The following is a 20,468-nucleotide window of genomic DNA, read 5'->3' on the forward strand; positions in this document are numbered from 1 at the left end:
TAACGTTGATTCACTGTTGTATCAACGTTGTTTCAGCGTTAAAACAACAACTGACCTTATTTCAAACATATTTCAACGTTGAAAGTTGGTCATGGGCAGACTGTTTTTCAACCGTTCAGCTTTAAACGTTGTATCAACGTTGTTTCAGCGTTAAAACAACAACTGACCTTATTTCAAACATATTTCAACGTTGAAGGTTGGTTATTTGCCGGCTGGGAACGCATTGTGAAATAAAATATCGCCAGCAATCACAGACATTCGCATTCGGACAGGATTCGTTTTTTCAGAGGATCACTGAGTTTGCTGAAAAACAGTAGGTAATTTGCTCTGGGATTATCAGGTTGTGTGAGAAAAACTCAGACGTGGCAGATTCGGACGGATTAAAATCACCAAGTACGTCTGTGAAACACAAATTTCTCAAACGACCCCCTGTAAAACTAGTCCCGTCCGAATAGGGCTCAAGACCTCAAGACATCACGTCTGATGATCTGGAACTAATTTGAGTGAGCTTTAGACTAGATAACCAAACAACTACTGAAAGCAGTAATCTGTTATTTACTCACCCTCATGTTGTTCCAAACCACATGCTGTTATTTGAAAATCTCAGAAAATTCATTTTTTTAAAAATACAATTACGTTTAATAGTTATGGAGTTGCACACATGAAAAGCGAGGGGGAAAAAAATGATACCGTGACCACAAATTGGGAAATCTTTCCATGACCTATTAATTAATTCCCTTGTTCCCTCATTTAGGGCCAAATTTGACTAATTTATTCCCTCGTTTAGGAACTAATTGGGACACTGTAAAAAATAAAACATGAAAAAAAAACAATAACGTGTGAATAAAACACGTATAAAGAAAATGGGAGTATGTTTTACCTAGGAAATACTAATTTAGCTTTTCTACTTGAGAATGTTATCTTTAAATCAATGTGTCACTTGCTGTTTGAAATGGATATTTTTCAACCAATTTTTTTCTGTAAATAAATACAACACAATAAATTAAAGTTACATATAATTAGATATAATATAATTAAAACTAAAATTAACAAACAAAAATGTTGCTTGAAATTGACTAACAGAAAAATATTAACTTTGAATATTAAATACTTTATTGATAATATGTAATATTCACATTTTAATAATAAAACTTTATTATTTTATTGATATGTAATAATATAATTTTTTATATTTAAAATTAAAAACTTATTTCAGATAGATGCCAAGGAAACATTTCTCTTTTTTAGACTGACTTACTAAAATAACTAAAATTTAAATAATTATATATATATATATATATATATATATATAAAATTACAAAAACCCTCAAAATATAAATATATAAAATATTAAAATATAAAAAATATCAAATATAAAAAACATTTAAACTATTAATAAAATCTTAAGTAGTTTTAATTGTTTCAATGTATTCAGAGAAGTCTTGGTTCCTTTAGAAGTCCATATACTGCTTGCCAAGCCAGCGTTTTTCATGTTTCACCACAGCCATAGATATCCAGAGCTCTCTTTCAGACCTAAGGCTGATTTCTCATGATATAACCCAATGGATCATGCTGCTGTAAGACACAGATGAGGAACAAAATATGACAAATGCCTCTCGACCATTTCAGAACATGACAGTGGGGAAAATCATCACTGGTGGTTGAGCGAAAACCTGCTCGAATGTAATAGCCAATCATTTGTGCTCATGGAGTGGGCATGAGGCTCATCAGTCTGGAGGACAACTTCAAGCAGAGCTGATTAGAAATGAAAGTAGGCTATGTCATCTGGCTCACAGCAGCCCCAGTAAGACCAGAGCAAAGCCACATGGCCAGCAGACCATGTGAAAAAAAAAGAGAGAGAGAGAAAAAAACCAAGGAGTTAGTAACTCTCCTAGCACCCCTCCTCCATTGCTTGTCCCTGATTGGTGGATTCCCAGACCAGTTGTGCATTAACTAAAGCAAAACAGCCCCGTGATACCACTGCTGTCACAGCGCATTAGACACAAACGCAGAGGAAAGAGGAACTTTCTATGCTTTTCTCATGGTCATTTATGATTTTACAAAAAAAAAAAAAAAAAAAAAAAAAAATTCCAATTAATGCTGTTCTTTTGAATGTTCATCAGAGAATCCTGAAAAAAAAAATCTTAATGTTTGCACAAAAATATGAAGCGCTACAAATATTTTCGACATTGATAATAATCAGAAATGTTGAATGATTGGTTGAAATGATTTCTGAAAGATCATATGGCACTGAAGACTGGAGTTATGATGCTGAAAATACAGATTTGATCACAGAAATAAATTACACTTTAAAATATTCAAATAGAAAACAGTAATTTTAAATAATAATATTTCACAATATCATTGGTATTTACTGTTATTGATCTGTCTTGATGAACATAAGAAACTGCTTTGAAATACATAAGAAGTAAAGTTTAAATAAAATAAATAAAGTATAAAGAGTTTATATCTCGATTCTGATTATTTTTCAATTCTGAGTTTATAGTTTGCAAGTGTTACTTTTGTTTTTAAGTGTTTACATTCTTACAATTTGGACTTTTCCACTCTAAATTATTTTTAATTGTATATTTTTATTTTTATATATACATTTTAATTCTGAGTTTCTCACCAATTATGATTTATTTTTTATTTTGAATTTACATTTACATTTAGCAATTACAATTTACATCTGGCTATTTTTATAGTTTAGATTTTTTCCTCTGAATTTTACATCTCACAGTTTAGACAGTTTCAGCTCAAATACGAGGAAAATAATACAAATATATTATTACTCCGTGTTGGAAATGAGCTTCAATAGAAATAGGTTTAGTGGGCCACCATTGCACATAAAATGGATATTGCACCATCTGTCATAATTGTCTATAATGCAGAATAATGCAACACAGATTAACAGTTTAATTTATGATTGCATGGACAGAAAACAATGTTTCAATTTCAGAAATATTGCCTCAATAGTAATTCAGTACATTTTAGATATAGCAATTATAGTTCTGTCATTTTTTTAAATACAGCTGACAATCTTTGAAAGTCCTGCAGGCAAGTCACTGGTTTTCTACAAAATTATTATTTTTTGTCTCTAAGCTGGTCATGTGTTTTCTCCTGATTAATGTTCAGCGACACTAGATTAAAACAGGCAACTGTGGGAGATTAGCCAAGCATATGCTGTAATCTGATTCCCTCTCACATGTTCATTCAGAATTCGATTGCCTGGACTCCAGGCTGTCTTGTTCGTTTTGCTCAACATTAATGGAGGGTCACCGCTGTATGATTGAGCTGTTGCCTCTAAATTGCATTATGCCTAAAAACACACAAGTGGAAGACAATGCTGCAACCTTTCACCTGGGGTCTTCAGACTTTGATGGCTTGTCTCATGAATGAAAAGCCTCTCGTTTGTGGGAGTTATAGAGTGAAACCTATCCCTCCGCTCAGTAATGATTTAACACATTCTTTCCTGAAGGTATGACCATTAAAGACCTATTTTTAGCCTTCAAAAGCCTTAACTCGCCCAGTGAATGAACCCAAATCTGTTCTCCTTTGGGATGGAGGAGCTCAACTGCTTGAGACTGAGATGAAATTATAAAGTGAAATGTTTTATTTTACATGCTCCAATTTTTTGATGTTGCTGCTCTAGTAAATTGCCTTGTCACATTGTAACGCATTCACACTGAATAGGCCAGTAAAATAATGCTTAAATGATGAGGATTTTGCAGGTTTTATGACACCCTTCTTGATAATGAAGCACAGCTTTCTATTTAAGATCATCATGTCAGGACTTGCCAGTCACATCTGTCCTGAAAGAGACAAAAGTTTTGTTATATGCCGTTATTAATATCTGTTATTCAACACTGATATAATTCTTGTTTTCTCAAAGCGCCATGTACTCATACTGTATGATGCATATATCATAAATCAATATCGACAGGGCCTTAGCAACCATATGCATCACAGCTTGATCTCATAAATGTTACGTACAAATGGTAACAAATTCTTATGTAAAGTTATGCGCATTTGTAAAGTACATTATGGATGTATCAACAGCATGTAAAATGCAAGAGTACTATAATTACTGCAAAAATGCCAAACATAATTCTCTGCCATACATTCAGTTATACTGATTATAACTGAATCAGTATATATGTTAAGCAATAAACACTAATTTAAGTTATATAAATATGTATTGTTTTCCATATTTAGTTCCAATTATTTCCAAAAAATGCAATGAAAATGTTGATTATGATTCCAACATTGTTCACCCAAACAAATTTTCCCTTTGTGTCGATTTATCCTTACAGCTGGACCTCATAAATGCTAAACAATAATGAATAATATTTTTATAATAATATATAAAAAAAATAAATAATAATAATTAAAAAAAAAAAAAAAAAAAAATATATATATATATATATATATATATATATATATAGTTGTTGTTGTTCTTTGTTTGTTTTTTATTATTATATTTATATAATAAGATATGCATAATAAAAAATAATATGCAATATAAAAATATTTGCACGGGTACAGTTTAGAATTTCTGAAGTTGTTTATATGAAAACTGCATGCGTTTTAGATACTGTCAATATGTTAATAACGTATGTTTAACTGTTTTTGCAAATGTACAAAAATGTTTGTGTACCAGAATCATACTTTTTGTCCAAATGTTTAATGAGATTTTGTCTGACTTTGAGCCTTAATAGATTACATAGAATGGATTATTACATTGCAGATTGTTAGTTGATCCAACTGTAGGTTAAGTATGCTATTTTTTTTGTTTTGGAAAAGCAATCAGGGAGTGAAAAAAAAAATACTTTCTGTATTATACTTTTAGGTATAGGCAAGATCTCAAGTGCCAATGGAAAAAAAAAGCCGATATGAATAATAATATGTGTGTGTGTGTGACTTGTACATTTTCAAACAGTAAATTTTGCTCTGGGTGTAAGTCTTCATTCACAAGGTCGTCAGTGAAATGCATACTTGTATTTTGGTGACTGCTATTGTTTTAATTATTTATGGTGGAAATAGGAATCTAATGAAATTTCCATCATCTTGAAATGGGAACTGCATTTAGATCAAGAGCCATTTCTGTGCAGGCAAGTGCAGCAGATGCAGAGTCAATAATATACTGTCATTAGCTTCACTTTGTTCGTTGCTTCGCTCTCAGTATCACAGCGAGAGCGATTAGCGTTAGTTTTCCTCAAGAACATGCAGCTCAAAGAGCACTGACAATTTAAAACTGAAAGGAATTGATAGATAAACACATGCTGGTCCCAATGTAGTAAACTGGGAGGAACCGGTTGCTAATCTTCTTATGTTGATATTGGTGAAGCTGTTTTGGAAGCTGAGAGGAAGTTTGGTGACAGATTGTCATTTTAATTAGTGACAGATTAATGTATCAGACAATATATGACCAATTTGAGATTATACTGCCATTGGCTGGTAATCCTATGTTTTTTTTTTTTTTTTTTTTGATTAGAAGTGTTCATTCTGTCCCAAAAATCTTGTGACACTCTTGTTAATGGATAATATACATTTTGTTCTCAGTATTTCTTGTCAATTTTAGTTCATCTTGAGTAATAATTGTGTACAGTTAGTGTTCATTTGATTTCAGCAATCTTATGTACATCAGTGTTGTTATTAACGGAAACTAAAGCTAATAAAAGCTGATAATATAATATTCCAATATAAATAATTAAAACATATAAAACTTACAAAACGTAAAAATTTGAAATGTTCAAATATTTTTTTAAAGTTTAATATAAGTACTATTATTATTATATTAGTATAATAAGTAATAAATAATAAGTATTCTCAATTATTAACTCAAATAAAAATAATGCTAAATAGAAATACTTTTAAATATCAAAAGCGCATAACAAAATTACTACTACTAAAATTTTAAAAGTCAAATACTATATTGGTATTTAAATAATACTAAAAAATAACACATGCAGATACAGTATATGATCTATTTGATAAATGGACGTTCCTTCTGCACCATCCTGTCAAAAGGAAAATGCATTATTATTGTGATTTGTTTAAAGAAGTAGAATTTATTAAATTATTATTGGATATCTGATTAATTGAAACAAACGTAAACAGTTTTATAGATCAACAGGAGCTGTATTTGCATGCCTGTAGAGGTGAAAACAGCTGCTCAAGGACTATTCCAAGATGGCCATGAGTGACTCACATAAAGTCAATCTTTTATGTCTCATTTATCCTTAATTAGTTGCATTATATCATCCATCCTGCTCTTTTCTAATGGCAGTTGACCTTTTGAAAAGCACATATCCATCAACTGCTAATCACCACCAGAGTTTTACATTTTCTGAAGAAAACGTAAGTGCTATACTCATCTTGTTCTGTGCTGTTCAGTGCTGAAGGAGGAGATGAAGAGTACAGTGAGCTGGAAAAACAGTAAATCCATAAGGTGTCTAAGACAGTTTGTCAGGAGTTTTGGTTCCTTGCCTCTGTCACCTTTGGCTTGCTATGTTGGGGTTTAAAAGATAGTTCATATTCAGTAATACTATTGTTTTAACTGCTCTGACACAATCAGATGAGAACAAAGTTTGAAGAGAATTGAGCTGGGAAATTAAACTTTGCAACATCAACACTAGCTATTTTTTCATCCTAAGTTGTGAATTTTACCCAGGTGCAAAAATTTGATTTATTGCATTAAACTTTTGTGAAACTCATGTGAGAGTTTCCATCCCATGCGCTCAAGAGAATCTCAAGGCTGTTCAGTGCAATGCTGTAAGCCAGAGCGCAAAGACAAAACAATGTTATCTTGAATTGGGATACCTGATCTTTGCGTTACTGGACGTTCCAGTGACCACTGTTGACAGCCAAATCTCCTTAAAAATAAAAATACTTTTTGTCATTATACGTATGTGTGAAGATGTTATATCTCATGCTGCATTCACACACTGAAGTAATGCACATGACAGCTCTGACATGCCAGATTCTTTAGATTAGAGGTGCCTTTCAGCATGGTACAGGGCGTAAGACATCTTCATTCAACTCGCACAGACACACAGCCATTCCACCCAGACACGGCAGGTACCAATTCCCGCTGCCAAGAGTGCAACCCAAAAATAAATAAAACATTATATGATAGCCATTAGAATCATAAAAAATCATGTATTTGAAGGTGAAGAGTGCAATTTCTGTGCAACAAGTGGAAACGCTGCAAACAGGCTTTTTTTTTTTATTCCATTTTATGACACTAATGCTGCTGAAATCAGGGTTATTATGGTTAACTAAAATAAATAAATAAATATATAACATTTCCATTACTTGAAATAACTGAAACTGAAAAAAAAAATATATATAAAATTATTTCAGCCAGCTGTCAATGCATCATTTCTCGTTTTCATTTAGTTTAGGCTGAAGTACTAAAATAACTAAAACAAGATAATAAAAAATGGCTATATATATATATATATATATATATATATATATATATATATATATATATATATATATATATATATCAATATTTAAAATATCCAGGTATTTCAATAAATAAATAAATAAATAAAGATTGTTGGTTCTCTTTTTTTTGCATAGAAAATAGCATTGCATAATGTTAAAAATGACTTGTCAGTATCTCAGACTGTTCCTCTTGACTGTTCCTTCTCTCCCTCAACTTTACCTGCATCAAGACACTAGATCTTTGTGTATCACATCCCTGTTACGTGTCTTTTATCAGTGAAACAGCGTCTGCGGTGTCTTTATCTTGTGTCTCCGTCAGGCCGTGAGATACCACAGACCAATTACACCACTTTACTGTGTGAAGCATCATCAACTTAATGGCACTAAACATACGAGAGACCTAGTTCAGTAACGTTTAGCGTATCATTATCTTTAACTGTTGCTGATGAATCGTGTGAAAACACAGTCTGGACCTCTAAACATCAGTCAATATTAAATTGGATGAATTTGGTGTTATTAGTTGGTTTGTTTTACTCTAAAACATCCATTGTGTTTGACATTTAAAAGATGCTGTCCTCATGTAAGTTAATGATCAATCTCTCACTAAGTATGCATATTATATATAAAACTTCAAATAATGTAATCTATAATTGAAAAAAAAAAAAAAAAAATTATATATATATATATATATATATATATATAAAACATTAAAATATATATAACATTAATATATATATATATATATATATATATATATATATATATATATTAAATGTTTTATTTTTTAGTCAGTTGCTAAAGGCCACATTTCTTATTTTTATTCATTTGATGTAATAAAAAACTGATATAAAATGTATAAAAACTAGACATAATAGAGACATAATAACAATCTAAAAAAAATTATTAAATAAAAAAAGACCAAAAAGCTAAACCTTTAAATAAAAATGATAAGAACAGATACTAAAATCAATCAATAAGTATTAAAATAACAAACAACTTGACTAGATCATATTTGTGAAAGTCTGGTGTATAATTATATGAAAATACTTCAAATGTTTCTGCACAACAGGGATAACTCAGTTTCTTTAGTTAGTGTGTTAAAGTTGTTGTAAAGTACTAGTTGTAAAGCAGCGATACAAGACCTGACTGACCTGCAGTGGTGCCAAAAACTGTCAAACAGACGGACTGGAAAGCAGATACTCGATCTTTTCCATAATTAATTCAAGAAAGAAGCATCATAGTGTCATTAGCGAGTGGAATGTTGTGAAACACAAATGTCATGATTTTAACACTATAAATAATTCATTTGTCAGGACCTCATTTGTAAATGAGCATTTAAATTAGAAAGGATCTGTCTGGATGTGACACGATCTCTTGAACAGAGGTGTCAATGTCAGGTATTAAATGATTTTAATATAGTATTAGTGCACTTTTAAAAATGACCTAATGTTTGCATAAAATTAAACATATTGCATTACCTCATTGCCTTAAATAAATTCTGTTCATTTAGATGCTTGCACATGAAGTACATATTTTAGGTGAGTTGACAAAAATACAATTTTAATAACATAACATAAATATATATATATATATATATATATATTGCAGATTGATATGGTTTTTGTCTAGTATAGCACTTTTAATATTTTTATATTTATAGCACCTTTTAAGATGCACCTCTATTTTTGACACTCATACTAGCCACATATGCAAGCCATGTCCTAAAGTTTTCATAAAATGAAATGAATTTCGTAGAAAGACTGAAAAAATCAAACATGAGTATGGATGTCTGCTCTGAACAGTGCTGTTAAAGCTTGCTGCTGCCAGTTATATTTAGTCGGAGAGCCAGCATGCTGCTAATGAAGACTAGCGATGGTTTCCTCCAGACAGAGGAGCGAGAGATGTTTAAACATGTGTCTGTGAGCCTGAACAGACACTGCATTTGCATGTTACACAGTGAGAATCTCTTGATCCGTGTGCAAATGGCACATCAGGTGTCCTCGCTGAAAAAGCAAGCGAAAGGGTTTGGTCGAGACAGATGTCTTTGGGAACACACATTCTTCATTAGAGCTCAGATACTGAGGGGGGAAATCAGTGTGATGAATTACGGTCCTGGCAAAGAATGCAATCTGGCATATTTACAGAGAAAGTGTGTGTGTGTTGTGCTGAAAAGAATGAAAAAATTACTTAATTTATCTAACAAATACAATACCAGAGTATATAGACACACTATATGAAAAGGCAAAAAATTGTATTTTAATGTTATATATTTTATTTAAATATATATTTAATACAAACATTAAAAAAATATAAATATTTATAGTCAAATGGTCATATATATATATATATATATATATATATATATATATATATCATTAAGGGTTTGTGCTGTAAAAGGTTGTTTCATGTGCTTCATGTGCCAACATCTAAATGAACTGGTTTTATTCAAGTCAATTATATGACAGAACCAACTTCAAAACAGTAGGGAGCACCAACAAAAAATATTTTTTGAAGTCAGATCAGATAGAATTAGACCATTTGTATAATTTCAGCAGCATTTGTCACCAAGTGAAATCCCAATATATTTATTCTTTTCTAGAATGTCTTTTTTTATTATTTTTTTTATAACTTTTCATTATCTAGAAGCCACTGTACGTGCACAATTTCTTATCCAGTTATCACAATTGAATGGAAAAAAGAAAAGAAAAAAGCATGGAAATTCATTGGTTGATTTTGCTACCAAATTTGCCCATCTGTCCATTACCTAAACCACACATAAACATCACTTTCTAAAATTGTGTGGAGTGTAAAACAGGCCGAATGCTTCACTTCAATAAGCTGCACATTCAGTTTTACATTCAGGCTATCTATTGTCAGTTTGATATATTAGCAAATGGCTGAAATAATTTTGTGATCATATCTTCTCATTTACAGGACGTGATGTTCTTCATGTTCAGAGGATTTTCTGAGCTATTTCCCCTCTGCATCCTCATCAGGTTATACTGAACATGTAGATTCAATTACGTTTGAGCAGAGTTGCCGCAGAATATTCCACACCTCATTTGATCCATTTTTCTTGCCGGTGTTGTTATAGAAGTATTAATGATACCTGCTGGTGCTGGAGACGTTGATGTATTGCTTAGGATGCGGGAAATGCTTAGTGCAGCATGTTTAAGACGATCCCCAGACGATCCCAAAACACAGTTTGCACAAAAACATACGAAGCAGCAAAAGTGAAAATAATCCAAAATGTGTCTTAAGCAGCAAATCAGTATACTAGAAGGATTTCTGAAGGATCATGTGACACTGAAGACTGGAGTCGTGATGATGAAAATTCAACTTTGATCACGGGAATAAATGACATTTTAAATTGTAATAATATTTTCCAATAGTACTGTTCTTACTGTATTTCTAATCAAATGAATGCAGCCTTGCAGAGCAGAAGCAAAAACGAAATTAAAAATGACTCTGGTTATGTATGGTTCGGTTCATAAAATATATTTTTTGTAAACATGCAGACTGACATTTTTACCCATTGTGTTCATGTCTCTGCCATAAACAGTGCCATAAACAGTTTTTAAGACATCATGTCAATGTCTCCATCAGCATCCAGAACCGATACTATCTGTATATTATGTCAGTCACGATCTTTCATACAAACACCCAAACATTTTAATAATCCATCAGTGCAGCAGATATGAGGAGCCTGAGCATTTTTGTGTCCTTTCATTGCTAAAGGGGCTTTGGGAGTGAACTCAATGAGCAGTAGATAAGGATTGGACTAAAAAAGAAAAAAAGATAAGAGGAGAACATTGGCGTCCATGTAGACAGATTCATTGTGCTGTAGTGCCTGTCACAGGAGCTGCAGAATAAGGGCAGCTAAACAGGGCTAAGCCTACAGAGAGAAGCACAGGCTGTGACCTCTGACCTTCGGTGCATTTATCCATGATCACACCCTCCAGCTCGGGACACGGGCCGCAGTCTCTCTCTCTTTTCACTGGTGCTGTCTCACTGGATGTCAGTGCTACAGTTGGTTTTTCAGTAATACTAAACTAGCACGAGTTTCATACAGTTAATGTAACTTGCACATGATTTTAAGTCCTGCCAATTTAAACATTCAAGCTGTTTTAACCCATAAAGTACTCACACACTCTCTGAGAGATGACCTTCAATGCAAAACTGAACCGTGGCTCCAAAACGGTGATATGAGCTGAAGTGGCAGTGGTGTATCATTACACCTCTACTACAAGGGAATATTTTCAGTGAACAACAGCTTAAATTTATCTCTCATCATCTTGATTTGTCAGTTTAAACTCTCTAGTTGTCTTCTGTTTTCGTCGCAGCTCTCAGTATGATCGACTGTGACATGTATCTTCATTATCAAGTTAGATGTGTAACGAGAAGTGCAAACTCAACCAAATTAACAAAATCAAACTAGAGTTTGTGTTTGTGAAAACTAAATATGTTCCTCTTGTAGGTTCAGACTTCCAGTGCAAAACTCACATCATCCCAGTGAAGAACCAGGAAGGAGTTGTGATGATGTTCATCTTGAACTTCGATTATGTTCTAGACGAGGAGAACAGTGACTCTTTGGAGAGACTGAAACTCATGCCGCCTGCCAATTCTGAAATTAGTGAGTGCAAATTGAGTTTATTAATATTATTTTTATATATGTATGTATTTTTATTATTTGTATTTATTTATTTTATTGTAATGCAATATTTCTTACACAGATTTTCCCTGCTAGCTGCTCTTTCTGCAAATATTTATTTTGTCTGTTTCTGCATGTTTAAAAATCCTTCAATCAAGAGTTTAAAACCATGATCCAAACCAACCAGCCCTAAAACTGTGATATGAGGAATAAAGTATTTAAAAACATTAAGGTAAAAAGTATAACATGTACAAACCCGATTCCAAAAAAGTTGGGACACTGTACAAATTGTGAATAAAAACGGAATGCAATGATGTGGAAGTTAAGTCAAATTTCAATATTTTATTCAGAATACAACATAGATGACATAAAATGTTTAAACTGAGAAAATTTATCATTTTAAGGGAAAAAAATAAGTTGATTTTAAATTTTATGGCATCAACACATCTCAAAAAAGTTGGGACAAGGCCATGTTTACCACAGTGTGGCATCCCCTCTTCTTTTTATAACAGTCTGCAAACGTCTGGGGACTGAGGAGACAAGTTGCTCAAGTTTAGAAATAGTATGGTTTTCTGGCCTTGACCCTTACAGACAGAGATTGTTCCAGATTCTCTGAATCTTTGGATATTATGCACTGTAGATGATGATAACGTCAAACTCTTTGCAATTTTTTTCTCTGAGAAACTCCTTTCTGATATTGTTCCACTATTTTTCACGGCAGCATTGGCGGAATTGGTGATCCTCTGCCCATCTTGACTTCTGAGAGACACTGCCACTCTGAGAGGCTCTTTTTATACCCAATCATGTTGCCAATTGACCTAATAAGTTGCAAATTGTTCCTCCAACTGTTCCTTATATGTACATTTAACTTCTTATTGCTACCTGTACCAACTTTTTTGGAATGTGTAGCTCTCATGAAATCCAAAATGAGCCAATATTTGGCATGATATTTCAAAATGTCGCACTTTCAACATTTCATATGTTATCTATTCTATTGTGAATAAAATATAAGTTTATGAGATTTGTAAATTTTTCCATTCTTTTTTTTACTCACAATTTGTACAGTGTCCCAACTTTTTCGGAATCGGGTTTGTATTATGAGTGAAGTTTATTCACTCATAATAATGTAAGTAAAAATGGTAATATTGCAAATTAGTAATGTAATAAAATAATGAATATAAGTAATAACTAAAAAAATCTAATTGAGCCCATACTTTGTTTGTAAAGAGCTACACTGTTTTGTCTAAATTAACTTGATTTCTTAAATATTACATTTAAGGGCCTTATCATTTTGTTATAATTAAAATAATTACAATGTTGGTGTTGAAATTATAATAAATTATAGCTGATTATAAAACACTCTGATTAAACATTTAAAAAAAAAACTAATGTCAGCTTTATTTACAGTAATTGCTATAGATGAATTTTAAACGTGTATCTCAATAAATTAGAATGTAGTGGAAAATTTCATTTATTTCATTAATTCAACTCAAATTGTGAAACACATGCATTAAATAAATTCAGTGCACACAGACTGAAGTAGTTTAAGTCTTTGGTTCTTTTAACAGTGATAATTTTGGCTCAATTCAATCTCAACAAATTAGAATATGATGACATGCTAATCAACTCAAAACAACTGCAAAGGTTTCCTGAGCCTTCAAAAAGGTCTCTCAGTTTGGTTTACTAGGCTACACAATCATGGGGAAGACTGGAATTTGGCTACAGTTTTCGTATTCCTCTTGTTAAGCCACTCCTGAACCACAGACAACTTCAGAGGCATCTTACCTGGGCTAAGGAAAGGACTAAGTTAAATATGAACAGGACTGTTGCCCAGTGGACCAAAGTCCAAAGAGTGGAGAAGCTCATAGCCCAAGTTGCTTGAAGTCCAGTGTTGAGTTTCCTCAGTCTGTGATGATTTGGGGTGTAATGTCATCTGCTGGTGTTGGTCCATTGTGTTTTTTGAAAACAAAAGTCACTGCACCTGTTTACCAAGACATTTTGGAGCACTACATGCTTCCTTCTGCTGACCATCTTTTTGAAGATATTGATTTCATTTTCCAGCATTATTTGGCACCTATATATATATATTAGTGATTTTAATCTAGATTAATCTCACTGTGATCTTGGAATTAATCTAGATTTATCTAGATTAAATTGGCTCATTTGAATTCTGCCAAAGGCATTCAGAATGTGTACTACACAAATAATGACTAAAAGTAAGTCTGAGAACCAGGGGCACATCTCCTGTTTCCAAAATGCATCACAAACTGCTTGAGAAAGCTGTTCTACTATGATAATTGGTGATGAAAATAAATTATGTTCAGTAAGATGTACTTGTTAGTACTGAAAGAGCTGTGCTGATGGGCTTGCCTCGGTTGCACTCAAACATAGTAGTTTGACGACGACTCTTCTCCTATACTAATTAAAGCCTATTGTGTTTTACACGCAAAACACATGGGTTTTTGGCTAGGTTAAAACAAGAAAAAGAGCACCTTTAGATAAACAAGGCAACATAATAGATGCACTTTTATGGAAGCAGAAAAAAAAGTTCAATAAGAACCGTAAGATTGCTTGTAATAAAGATTTAAATGCAAAAGGCACGAGAGTCGACTGTGTTAAATATTTGCGATATCCTAACAAGAAAAGTAGGCTAATTGTTGTTTAAATGTTTTGCCGCTTGCTTGAACAGCTTATTATACAGACCTAGAAGTAAAATGCATGAATATGTTGTTTATATTTATTAAGTTTAAACAAATGTCTATGACTATGAAAGATTGTTACTGTACTGTGATGAAAGAGTCACAATGCTGAAAAGGATTTTTTTTTCATGATTTGAAATATAAAATAATGAATAAATGTTGTGTTTGTGGACTAAACAGCCGCAGATCAGTAACAGACTGCAAACGCGTCCTGTGTGAAAGCACAATGAGTCTACTCCAAAGTCTGCTTCTGCACCACATACTGTACTGTACGAAGCACACATGGACTGCATACCCACTGCAGACGGAGTATGTGTGAAACAGGCGTTCATCTTGTTGAGGTTTCCGTTGGGAAGCTTCAGCTGCATCCATGTTAGCACGTCATGTTTGATATGGTAATTTCACAGTAGGCATACACTCAGGTTTGAAGACTCGTTCTCGCCCCCTACAGTGCAAATTGGTTAGGTATACATCTGCGCTAAAACATCAAGGTAAAAGTCATCATAGCTTGTGTAGTATAGACCCATCTCTCAACCCAACTTTGAGAATAGATTAACTGCGATATTTTTTTTTTCGATATTTTTTTTAAGAATCTCACGGTAACGCCGATAACGGCCCACCACTAATATATATGTGTATATATATATATTGGTGACTGTCAGTTTATGTACATATGGCAGAATTTTTTGGAAAAATCAATTAAAGACGTAGTCAAAGAGACGATGAACGCTATCAACAGCAATTATTATATGATGCAATCACACTTATAGTAAAATTTGTTAGTTCTGTTAGTTTCAGGGTTAGCATCATCTGAGGTCTTCTGAGGGTCAGCATCATCTCTTCTCAGGTGTTCTGGATCCAGACTGGAGCTTGCCCCATATCGATGGGATTTAAATCCCGTGGCAAAACAGAGAAACAAATAGAGACATAATTAGCATAGCTGCTGTTCCAACCAATTCAAATTAATTAGTTTCAGATACAGAACTGTAGTCCAAAATTATGAGATTTATTATTTGAATGCTTGGTAAAAGAGATGTGTTTTTAGTCTAGATTTAAACAGAGAGAGTGTCTCTGAACCCCAAACATTATCAGGAAGGCTATTTCAGAGTTTGGGAGCCAAATGCGAAAAAGCTCGACCTCTTTGCTATCCTAGGTACTACCAAAAGTCCAGCGTATGGATTGGTAGAAGGCTAGTTAGGCAGAAGATAAACCATTAAGGGCCTTGAAAATTGCAAATTGTAATCCAAGAGATTCTGTGTACTGTTTTTTGGTTCAATAAGTAATATCTCTGTCTTTTATGAATTTAATAGGAGAAAATTATTGGTAATCCAATCTTTTAAGGTTTTAATTATCTTAGATAATTTAGAATTTTCATCTGGTCTTGTTGAGATATAGTTGAGTTTCATCAGCATAACAGTGGAAACTAATCCGATATTTTCTAATAATATTACCAAGGGGCAACATGTATATTAAAAATAGCACAGGACCTAGGACAGATCCTTGTGGCACTCAATATTTTACTGGTGATGAATGAGATGACTCCCCATTTAAATAAACAAAGTTGTAGCAAATATATATATATATATATATATATTAGGGCTTGCACCGACTAGTAGAGTAGTCGAGTGATCGACTACTTGAACCACTAGTAGGCGTTGTCGGAAAGAATTGACTACTCGAGCATGCTTTAACCATAATGCATACAAAGAGTTTGCAAGTATGATGTGAATTTTAGGATTACAATATTGCATGTAGCTGTTACTTTCTATGACCTTATCTATCTGTGCCTGAAGCCGAATACCTTATTCCGAATGGCATGGATAATGGCTTCAAAAATGAATAACAGACAAGGAATAATTCTGCCTGAATACTCTGCTGAAGCTGGCACATTCCAGAGTTTGCTAGATAACAGGTGAGCCAGGGAATCAGCACAATATTATACAGAGACCTCTAAAGTCACAAGAGTGTGAAGTGAATCAATTTAAACTTTATGAATGAAAAGAGCGCAAATCAAACACAGCATTGCTGTTGTCTCTCCGTGCATCTATCAGAAATCAGAGCTTGGCAAGAATAATATCACCTATAATAATACATCATACACGTTCTATTGTATATATTTAAAAGGCAATGCTTTAAACCTTAGGCCACGATATGATACGAATGAATGGATTAAGCACAGCGCGCTCACCAATCAAACAGCCGCGCTGCGCATCTCAGTCTCTCAAAAACCAGTTCTTGTTCAAAAACCAGAGAGAAAGCAGGCTAATAATCAACTTCGATATGGATACATTTTCTATTTGGCCTACATGTTTGCATCTTTATCTTTTGCATGGCACACACACATCTGTTTAGTAAAGTTCACTAAACATTAAGACTTGCTTAAAGAGTTAATGTAATGAAAATGTGCACATTGAATTGATTCAGTCGTGTTCAAATGATCACTAAACGTTTGTCATGACTTCTCTCTGCTTGCATGATAAATATTATTTTAGAAATTAATAATTATTTTAGTTTAACACGGCATACTTGTTCAGTGATAACTATGAAAAAAGATAGCCATAACGGTCTTATCAAGTACTGTATGACGTTGTATCCGAATGCAGATACGAAAAAATTTGTGATTGTTACAGACACAAATACTGGCTGTTTAATGAAAATGTAAATATGTACTGTCATAATAGTTTTGACAATTTATATATGTAATTGTTGCTATGAATTAATAAGCATTTATTGAAAAAAAAATGTAATGTCTTTTCATTTACAGTAGCATGAGTGACTCGAGTATAAAAAAAAAAAAGTAGAAATCAGTAGTCGTGCAACCCCTAATATATATATATATATATAACAACTAAAAACAATCATCTATATTGAGTTTAAATTCCAGAACCCAGTTGTGGTTGTGTTAGTTAATGCATAAGCAACAAAACTGAAGCTTTCAACAACCACTATTATGACTTACTTAATATTATAGCATTATTATTATTTGTGTAAATAGTGAGCAATAATTTCTCTGATGATCTCTGATTGACTGAACTTAAGTCAGGCAGGAATCATTTTGTAACTTACATTAGAGCTGCTTCCTGGTGACTCTTTCACAACCCCACCTCTGCTGTGCTAAACCAGCTATTCTAATCAGACGTGTTCAACAGGAAGCGCTTTAACTTACCAGCGCAGTGAGGAGTTATTCAACAGAGCGTGCTAATTAGACAGGAGCTTCTTGCTGAGACTGCTCAGATTCAGGTGGGACGCTGGCATCTTCTTCTCTTGCCTCAGATGAGGGATGCTTTCAGAACTGGCTTCACATCAAGGCTTTAACACGCTCATCAGCAGGTGCAGATTTAGTTTTACTAGCCAGCACAATGATCCAATATTCTTCTTTTTGGCACCTTTGATAATTTGATTGGCACATAATGTGACCAATAACATTTAGTGTTTTTGCATATATGTATTTGTTTTATTTATAAACATTTGTTCTTTCATTGTTTTTTATTTATTTATACACACACACACACACACACACACACATATATATAAAACCAATGAAAGAACAAATGTTTATAAATAAAACAATACATAACTTTACATTTAAATGTAAAAATATGGGAAATAAGCATGCACAATTAAATACAGATCAATTAAAAAAAACTAATTCTCTATTATTGGCCAATTACTAACAAAACTTTGTGGTTTTGTGTATAATATCCATCAGACAGACAGTGAACTGCTGTGACTAATATTAACCGGGTCATATAAGAAAGAGCATCAGTGAGGACGAGAACGGAAGCGGATGATATTAATGCATTTATCATCTCTCCATTGTCTCCATAACTTCCTGTTCCTGTGGGCTGGTTTGTGGATGATCGTGGCAGGATGACGCATCTGTGAGTGACGTGTGCTCATTTACAGCTCGGGCCTCAGGTCCGCCTCAGCGTCTCTACATCCTCACTTAGCAAACACATCACTTTAGGTGAAGGTTATTTATAGTGGAGAATGTTGCGTTGCAGAGTGTTTGGAGAGTGTGTGTGTGTGTGTGTGTGTGTGTGTGTGTGTGTGTGTGTGTGTGTGTTCTGCCTCTGGGTGTCATGGAGAGTCTGTGTCAACAAGGACTCACTGCTGAACCCTGATTGTGATGTGTTACAGTGAGAGCTAAACCTAGTCAGGACTTAAATACACATACTCATATCGAAAGTTTCTGATCATGAAGTACCACACTATTTTGTCTAAATAAATAAAAACACTAAAAACTAAAGCCAACTAAAGTTGTTTTAAATGCTACAAATGAATTTAGGCAACACAAAATCTTAATAAAGAAAAAAAATGTGTGCGTATATATATATATATATATATATAGAGAGAGAGAGAGAGAGAGAGAGAGAGAGAGAGAGAGAGATTTGCTAAGTATTATATATGTGTTATAAATTTTTCTGAATTAATATATATATATATATATATATATATATATATATATGGCACTGAAATGAAAATTGTTATTATAGCGGATTATAAAACACCACACTAAATAAATATAATTTAAAACACAAAAAAGTAAAGCCAGTTATTTTAAATGCTAAAAATGAATTCAGGCATCACATCATAATGTGTAGCATTAAAAAGAGAAGATCCATATATATATATATATATATATATATATATATATATATATAAAATACGAATGAGAAGAATGTGTTGTTCAGAAAAATTACTCTGGGCCCGGTTCCCCGATACCGCTCAATCTTAGCGTGCTAAGAAGACCTCGAAAGATATATCTTACCAAAGTTGTTTATGTTCCTAAGTGTGTTCCCCGAAGTGTCCCTTAGGAAGCTTCTTAACACGCTGCCTCTTACGTCTGACGTTACAAGAGCGCTGTCCAAAGTGAGGGTGCTGAATTAGTTGGCATCGATTGCTCAGGAATCGATTTTCCACTTCACGCGAAGGTGCAATACAGCGTTAAGAAAGACAACACGTTCTATGCAAATGAAACATTCCTCAAATTATTACAGTAACATTTATTTTAACATATTTTAAGTTATCAGTAGAATATAGACTATAAATTAAATGATCAAATGGTCAGTAATATGTTCACATGATATGTTGTGACGGTTAGACGAACCGGGTATCCCTCGCTAATCTTCCACCCTCCTTATCCCGTTGTGCCACTTGTGCCGCTTCTTGACACGGGTTTAACGACTTATAAAAATTATATAATACACTTTTATATTAATGGTAAGGTACTTTACAATCAGAATTGATTGGCAAGCAGCTGCAGTTACTCTGTTTAATGCGGTATTGATTGCCATTGGTTAATGTTTTCAATAAAAAGCAACTTATCTACAATGAACAGAGAGAGAGAGAGAGTTAGATACATAATATGCTGGGGAAGCAACGTAAAAAAGGGCACCAAGCTTCTCGTCAGAGGAACTTTAAGTTTTGCTGGACCTTGCCACCAGGTCAGAGATCACACCCCTATGGTCCACTATAACCTGCATGTTTATGGGGGTGGAATAGGTTAAGAACTACTTAGCAATAAGAACGTTTTGGGGAACCGGGCCCTGGTCATTTACTTTTACGGTGAGATGACTGCATTGATCTTTGAATCTTGTTGCACTAAGTTAATGCATCTAGAGTAATCAAACTGAAATCCATCATTAAGAAATTTTGACTTC

General features: G+C 33.3%; 1 protein-coding gene across 1 annotated transcript in view; it reads left to right on the plus strand.

Annotated features, from left to right (window-relative positions):
- The window catches only part of LOC132153206 (potassium voltage-gated channel subfamily H member 7-like), a 101,100-nt gene that overhangs the window by 16,187 nt on the left and 64,445 nt on the right, over positions 1–20,468 (plus strand). Inside the window, exon 3 of the mRNA XM_059562549.1 lies at positions 11,933–12,088. Within this exon, the coding sequence (XP_059418532.1) occupies positions 11,933–12,088 (156 nt within the window). The remainder of the gene's footprint in view (positions 1–11,932; positions 12,089–20,468) is intronic.

The sequence above is a fragment of the Carassius carassius genome, chromosome 11, assembly GCF_963082965.1.
Source record: "Carassius carassius chromosome 11, fCarCar2.1, whole genome shotgun sequence".
NCBI classification, from domain to species: Eukaryota; Metazoa; Chordata; class Actinopteri; order Cypriniformes; family Cyprinidae; genus Carassius; species Carassius carassius.